Source organism: Phaethon lepturus, unplaced genomic scaffold, assembly GCF_000687285.1.
Source record: "Phaethon lepturus isolate BGI_N335 unplaced genomic scaffold, ASM68728v1 scaffold49931, whole genome shotgun sequence".
Taxonomy (NCBI): Eukaryota; Metazoa; Chordata; class Aves; order Phaethontiformes; family Phaethontidae; genus Phaethon; species Phaethon lepturus.
Window position 1 is genome coordinate 1 of NW_010516499.1, and position 8,329 is coordinate 8,329.

Genomic DNA, 8,329 nt, shown 5'->3' on the forward strand with positions numbered 1-8,329 from the left:
GGCGCTGTCTCTCCGGCGCTCCCCCTCCCTGCGGGCGATGGACGTGTCGAGGGACTTCTTCGTTAAGCTGCGTGCCGTCGCCCTCACGCTCGAGAAGGAAGCGAGGCAGCTGGAACGGGCCTTGAGCAGAGAGGACACGGGTAAGTGCAGACCTCGCCCCGTCTCCTTCTTGGGGCGGCTGAGTCCGCCAGGGCCCCCTCCCGCTCCTCGGGCCGCAGCCCTGCTCCGGGGCTCCCGCTCCCGCCTCCCCAGGCAGCAGGGCCCCGAGTCCGGAGAGTTGCTCCCGGTGGCGATGGTCGTCGCACCCGGACGCTGGGACTGACGGGTCTGCTGGGATAGCCCTGGGAGGGGTGGTTTTTCCTCGGGAGCCCTTGATCTGGGTTCCCGCCTGCTGTTGTGCCGCGACGCTCCTCTGGGCATGTGAAGAGGGGTTGATGGCTCCCAGGATGGGCCTGGAGTTAACTCGGCAGGGTATTGTTTGGGGTTCTCCTCTTATCATTGTCCCTCGGAGCTCTTTTGTGGGTTTGTAGGTAAGCGCTTATCGCGGGGCAAGACGGGATGAATGGGGAATCACATTCTTGCTTTTAGTCTTCTAGTGATTGAGACAAGAAAACGCATGTGCAGGGTTTGTTCTCTGTGCACAGATAGCTCAAGCTTCTAATTGGATTTATTGCTTGTCATATAGCAGGTGTCCTCTTTTACATTCTTTGCATTAACCTCGATTTCTAGCGAAAAAAGTAATGACTGCTGCATGTGTAAGTGAACAATACTAACATCTTTCCATGTGCAAACAAGGCAGAAAAATTCAGCATTTCTGTTGATGGATGTTTTTCAGTGGTGTCTATAACACTTTATTTCCAGTTTTATTATTTCAAGTTCAAACTCTTTAAGAATAAAAATTTTTCATAAATAATCCTAGATAGCCTAGGGACCAACCTATTGCACCAACATCTGATGTATGTTCATTTTTACAGTATTAGCTGCAACAGTAAAATGGAAGCCTGTACACTTTTTCTGTGTAGTTTCACATACTGTGGGAATTGCAGTCTCATGCTATGCAAGGTACCTGATGTGAACTAGTTTCTCTTTGGCTTTCTCTGTCTTGACTCTCTCTCTCTTTAATGTATGACTCCAACGCCTCTGATAGCAGAGATTACATTCTGATGTAGAATGTACTTGCATGCTAAAATACTCACCCCCCTTTTTTCTTTCCAAACCCTTTTATGTGAACATGCGTATCAAAGACTATGAAGATGAATCTCCAGTAAGAGTCTTATATGACCTCCATTGTGAAATCAGGACTCTGAAGGTAACATTGTAACTCACTTCCTTCTTGAAAAATTAGGGAGGAGGAGGATGTTCTATAAGCTTATGGTTCTATTTTCATCATTAAGCCAAAATACAATTTTGTTATTCAGCAGTTTTGACACTTATTTTATTCCTCATAATGGCTGTGCACGTCGGGGTAGTGCCCAAAAACTTTTAGGTGACTTAAAGTAGATTTAGCAGTATTTGTTAGGTTGCAATCACTGTTGTTGCTCAGATTAGCAGGGGACAAAGGTAACAGAAGTTGTAGCTGTGCCAAGTCGTAGGTATAGGGGAGAAGGATTCAGGAGCAGCAGCTCCCTAGAGAAGAGGTATGCTTGTTTGTGTTCAATGACTAGTGCTTCGAATAAAGAAAAGCTTCAGAGATGTTTCAATACCTTCAGCCATTTCAACTTGTGAAGAATTTCTTTAATAGAAGTAGGAAAAATGAGCTATAGAAATAAGCAACTGCAGAAATAATTGAGAGGTAAGATAGGATATAAACTTGAGGTTTACCCTCAGCTCTGCACTAATTCTTTGTACCTGGGAAGTAAGTGTCCAAAATAATTGCTGTTATCTCATAGTTTTATGGAGTAAAAGCATGTATTTTTGTTTGAGATGTTACCAGTAAGCAGTTATCATACTGCGAGCTGTCATCTTGGTTTAACTTCTCTAAGTTTTTGTACATTCATGCCCTATATATTCCTGATATTTTGTAACCTAGTTTTCAGGTATAGATACAGCCTAAATTTGCTACTTATCCTCATCTGAATTGAAGTTCAGTACTTATTCCCAAAATACTTCACGTGTAAACAACTACCATGTGGTGGTTTGAAAAACATTATTTCTGTGTTTCCCTCCCCCTGCTCTGCCCCCAAAGGAAGATGTTAATGCGAGTCTTGGTAAGAGTCGCTCTGAAAAACAAGCAATTCATGAGTTTATGAAGGCAAGTGAAATATTGATGCAAAGAAATGCAGCAGATCTTGGAAAAATAAGAGAGTTGTTCCAGAAATACGGCTACAAACCACGTGTCAAAGACTCTAAAGGTAATATTTCTTGTCAATACAGTATTTGAAGACAAGTGTAATTTTCTAAAATGTTTCTCTTTAGCTATGTGTATATTTCTATTAATTAAGAGATCAAGTACATCTGTGTTGTTTGCTTTATAATAATACCCAGAGGGTAAAAGATTCTGTCGTGATTGGTGCCAACCAAAATACAAAAACTTAGAGTTAGATCTCCTGGCAAGTTTTTAAGTTAGTAGGTGGGTCTTCCCCCCCCCCCCCCCAACATGTTGGCAAATGTGTTTTCATGGCCCAGAGAATTATGCTGCTTCAGCTTCTCATGTATGGGAAATTTGTAGGTGCATCTAAATTACTTCATATTGATATGTGATGATTCCATTAACTTAAATCACCATGGAGAAAAACTTAATGTGCTCCGTAGCATAGAGAAGCGCATACGGGGATTAGGTGACACATGGCAAGCAGTAGTAGCCTGATTGTGGCCGGGGGGAGAGATATCCTTAATCCAGTCAAAGTGCGTGCATTCATGCTTGCGTGAAAAATCCAGATATGCCAAATGAGTTTAAAATACTACAGCTGTCAGTACTACACATACCCCTTTTGGTATCAAGGGCCAAATTAATCTTCAAGATGCCTTTGGCAGGGCACAATTAACCTTCCTCTGAGCATTATCCAGTCATTATGCAAAACCAAATTGTGGTTGTGGACCATATTCACCTCTGAATTAAGCTACTACAACTGTTTTACAAAGATATGGCAGAAGGCTCTAATTTTACAGTACCTTCCTTCCTGTCCTCTCTCAGCCTTTAAAGAAGACTCCAATCAGAGCTACAAGGTTAATTTGTTTTTTAAGATGTATTTTTAAGCTAAGTGTCTCTGACTATGTAATACCGGTACACATAAAAAGGTAATGCCCCTGCCGTATTATTTTAAATATCTTCCTCTCCCGCCCCTCACTGCTTACGTCATGCAGAAATTCACAAATATTTTGGGGTGTTTCAGCTTAACTACAGAAATGTACAAATTACAGGTTTGCTTATTTTTGCACTGGATTCTTCTTATCTAAAAAGCTACTCTCTTTGTTGAATTTTTAGTTGCTGCTTCATAATCTTTCTTCAATACTGTTTTTCTGAAGAATGATCATTCTAGTACTGTGTGCAGCCTTTGCTCTTTCCTCAAAAACATTTCCAGTTCCATACAAATTTTGTTTTCTTTGTCATTTATGTTGTACATTTTTAATGAACTTTCCATTTTGCACTGAAATAAAAACAAATAAATATGTTTAAGATTAGCGCTTCCTGCCCTGCTTCATGCAGGGAGATGAATTCTATTAAAAATACACCTGTGTAAAAATCTTTCGATTTCATTTTTCCTAGAAATATTTACCAATGGAGTAAAATTCAGTAAATGTGTGACCTGCATTATAAATATAGCTTAGCCTGATACGAGCTTTTGATATCTGTTGTAGCTTCAGGTTCAGTGCTTTCAAATGAAACAAGGAATCTATTTTTTACAATAATAAATAAAAAATTTTGAATTGGGGGGAAAGTCCCAATTTATTTTATAAACTCTTAAAACAGAAACTTCTGACATTTTTTTATTATTACTGTTCACAAACAGAAGAGGAGGAAGAAGTTAACAGTGATTCAATGGTGTCTGTCCAGAATAAATCTGATGAAGAAAAAGCAGATGACGTACCTCATCTTCCTTCTACTGAGAAGCCACTGGTGCCCAAAGACCCGCTGCGAAACCCCCAGCTTTCTGATTTTGGTCTTTCACAATATGCTTTCTCCAGGCCTTGGAGTGCCGTGAAACGACAACACACAACAAATGCGTATCAAGAAAATGCAAAGAACAGGACTCCACTAAAAACACAGACCCCCTGTATTTTGCCCAAAACACCAAAATGTAAGCTAAAGATGGACGATTATGAGTGTGTAACACCAAAACTTGAACACTTTGGCATTAGTGAACATACCGTGTGTATGAATGAAGATTATACGATGTCGCTTATTCGTAAAACTGCTCAAACAAGCAAGAAGTGAGTAAATTATTTAAGTTCAGATTGTTTCTATACTACATTTTCTGTAGTTTATTCTTGCTGTACTAATTTCTTGCTGCAATTGCCCTTCTCTTTTTCTTCAAGCAGGTGATAATCTACCAGCAGGTTAGTCCTGTGTTTTTATGCAACTCTATGTCTCTTCATGTCCCCTTTGCAGTGCCAAATGCTGCCCTGAAACACATCTCTGATATACTCCGTGACTGCCCCACGATAAGAATCTTCCATATACAATCTATTTACAATGGGAAAATGCGCAGTGTATCTGTGATCTTTTGTTTTCTTAACCTTAGATTTGCATTTGAGGACATGTCTGCAGTAGATATTCAGTAAATGGCTCATTGTAGAAACAGTGTATTATCTCTTACATTATCTAGCCACATGTTACAAACACTTAGCTCTTTTTCCTCCAGTCTTCTGTTGAAACAACCTCTCCAGATTTTTACTGTTCTAATTAAAATTAAAGAAAATAATTTGCAGCAGTGAGGTGTAGAACACCTTAGCACTAGAAGTATTTTTCTGTCTATCTAAAGGTAGTTGGATCATGTTTTTATAGTTAGTATTAGCAATATGTTCAATTTTAAAAGTTGATAGTATTTAAAAGAAACAAACTGTTCTGCAGCTAAATATTTGGTATTTGGAGAAATTATTCAAAAAAACAAGAACCAAAATAAATTGGGGAAATAATCATTCAACTTTTTTTTTTTTAATCCATGATATTTGCAATATAGGCACAGATGTGAAGTTCTTCAGAACCACGCCAACTTAAGTGACTTTGTCCCCCAAAGATCCAGTTTGCTGCAATGGTTAAATTTTGAGTGGTGTTTGCTTTTTGTTTTTTTAAACTTCAAGATTACTGGGAGGAAAAGTGAAAGTGAAAAGATACATTTTCTTTTAAATAGTTTTGGGATCTCTCCTTGGGAATGGTTATGTAAATACTATAATGTTGATAAAGCTTTATAATATTGCAATTGTAATAACAGGAAAACTGTTACTGGCTCCGGAAAGACACTAACTCAAAAATCATTCCTTCTCCAAATAATATTTTGAAAATAGTTTCAGCTTATAGCACAATTTAAATTCTTTTGATATCTGTAATTTTTTGTGGGTTTGTACTATTTTTCCTATTTAATGAGAACTGTTTTAAATGTGATCTTCACTTTTAATTATGAATAATTTAAAAATGGATACATACAGAAATGCAGTTTCTATTTCTGTGGTTTCTAGTGAAACAATTAGACAGACCACTTGCAATATTTATATATAATTAAAAAAAATCACACTATCAGTCTTCCATACCCCTAATGATAATATTAAAATTCTATTGAGAATTAGTTACAGCATGATTGTTCTTTAACACATCATCATTATTAATGACCAAAACAGATGGACACGCGCTATCTGTGACTAAAGTTAAAGCCGTGTATGGATTCAGAATTAGTGGCATATGTGAGAGGCTCTGGCATTAAGTCATTAGAGTTAAAATGTTGTGTAACTGTCTTTTAGCTTATTTGTTTTATTTATTTGGCAACATTAAGTTAGAGTTAGCTTGTGGTTTGATCGGAAAGGTTGAAACGATTAAACAGCCTGTTACCTCCAAAAAGCACTTATCTCAGTTCTTAGTGAGAAGGATCAGCATGTTAAACGGGCAGAACGCTAAGCCAGCAAATTTAAAATAATAATAATAGAAAGATTCCCCCCCGCCACTGGATAACGCGCAGAATCTCTTCTCTGAGGATCAGATAAGCAAAAAAACCCTAGTAAATATGAGCTAGCCTTATATCTGTAATTTCCAGGTACAAAGATAGGTAAACAATTCTGACGTTCTTGGAAACAGCCCTGCCCTTTCATATTCCTTGCTTGTGCCAGCCAGCCAGGTCTTGTACCTAGCTGAAATCTGTCTAGTAGCTGTGCATTCTGTGAAAACCACTTTAAAAATTAATCTCAAAGTTCTTAAAAATATTTAGTAGACCTCAACTCCCTCAACTTTGTTTTTCAGGTTTTCAGTTTTGAAGCAGGTGAAAAGAACAATATACTTGAGTGCGCCTACTATAAAACTGAAACCAAAAGTAATTAGGAAAGAAGGGGGGGGGAACATCTGTACAGAAGTGTTTCTTGTTATAGTTGTTTTTATCCCCTGTAAAAACTAAAAATCATGGTTTCAGGTCTCTATAACACTTCTAAGGCAAAACTGACTTGAAAAATTACTTTTAACTAAAAATTTGAGATTGTTAATCTAAGTAAAATATCCTGCCTCAAAAGGATTTTTTTTTTTTTTTTAAGCTTAGGCTTTTTGTGGAGAAGCTCTGTATCTGGTTCTCATAGTTAAGATAACTTTTTAAACATGTAAAATAATTTTCTTATAGACACACTTTTGTGTAGAGTTCAGGTAAGCTTCCACTTTTTGTCTGGTATTGTCTCTTAACTGCCTACATCCTTATTCCACTAGAATATCTTAAATATGAAGAAATAATTTTTAAAATTTCAGTTTCAAGTTTTGTGAAATTGATATTAAATGGCTTTTTACTCTGAAGTCAGCTAGTGATTAACATAGGTAATATTATTCAAACTTAAAAAATTAATTAAAAGTCTTCTAGTGTTCACAATAATGGTAGTAGGTTAAGAACCAAAAATATTTCCTCTTGTTGTTTAGAATTTTCTAGGCAACAGGTAATTCAAAATAAAATAGACTGTACCCCTAACACAGAATTGAGCATCTGGGACAAAGAAAATTGATCCTACCCTGGACACCTTTTTTTTGTTTGTTTTTGTCAGGTTTTGTTTGGTTTGTGTTTTGGTTTTTTTATGCATTGGATTGAAATCTTAGTGTTTTTGGTAATTTGTGGATGGAATGAATACTTGCATGATACAAATTGCTGCAGTAGAATCCTAGATGAAAAATTATGAAAAAATAGTCTTTGAGGGAATGAATTTTTGACTTGCATGTTGATGAGCAAATACTAGAAAAGTGATCAGGTTGACAGTATTCCTTTAATTGTGGTTTCTTTATATTACTTGAGAGCTAATTGAGGATTTTGGTGTTCAGGTTGGTTAAAAAAGATAATCATGAAGTGAATGTACCAGAAATTACATCCAGGGAAATCATGGTTACTCCTGGGCCAAAACCAAAAGTGACAGCTGAGAATGGTAAGTTAAAAATCTGTGAAATAAATATATATATGCATTTTTTACATATGCATGTGTAAATGCTTTGTAAATGCCTGGTAAACTTTTAAACTGTGTTTCTTGTTAAATATAGTTAATTCAGGCACAGTCATTGTATGAGTACTAATGCCGAGAAAATGAAACGTTGGTGGTTCCTATAGGAAAGTTGCTTACTTCAATATAAATCTTTGCTCATTCTTCTGCTCATATCTATCTAGAATTATGCAGGGGGATCCATCATTTTGTAACTGCAACTTATCTTTATTTGAAATAAAAATACTGTTTTGCCAACTTTGCCTTTTTTTTTCTGAGAATACACATTAGATCTGTTTAAAGATAGGAAAGAAGCTGCTTTGAAAGAGGCTAACAAGACAGTAACTTAGATCTTACAAGAGTAGTGCTAAAACTTCTTGAAGAAGAGATGTAATACATTCTCTTGAAAATGTGGGAAGATCTTGGGATAAATATAGTGACGAATATATGAGAAGCTAAAGCAATGTTGATTTAAGTTGGGCTTTCTCAGTTATATTCAGTTAGTGGGATTAGACTTATTACTCTTTTTTTTTTTTACATCTGCATTTGTTGCTTTTATGGAATTCTGTAATTTGAATGGTTCTTCATACCAAAAAATAGCAGCGAAAGTGATACAGATGTTTTAAAATACACAAATCTGTGAAAACCTAATAGACTTAGAAAACTAAACTGGGGCACTGCAACTGAGTATATACATGTGTGTTTGTATATATTTTTATCCATATCCCCCCTGCCCCCCCAC

At 36.8% G+C, this 8,329-nt stretch overlaps 1 protein-coding gene across 1 annotated transcript; it reads left to right on the forward strand.

Moving 5' to 3' along the window:
• Positions 1–37: 37 nt before the first annotated feature.
• LOC104613616 (spindle and kinetochore-associated protein 3-like) lies at positions 38–7,536 on the forward strand (the record flags this gene model as incomplete). Its single annotated transcript, XM_010296074.1, has 5 exons — positions 38–140; positions 1,245–1,309; positions 2,186–2,351; positions 3,951–4,371; positions 7,436–7,536. Coding segments are annotated over exons 1-5 (856 nt in total), but the record flags the coding sequence as incomplete, so codon positions are not given.
• Between the last annotated feature and the right edge of the window lie 793 nt (positions 7,537–8,329).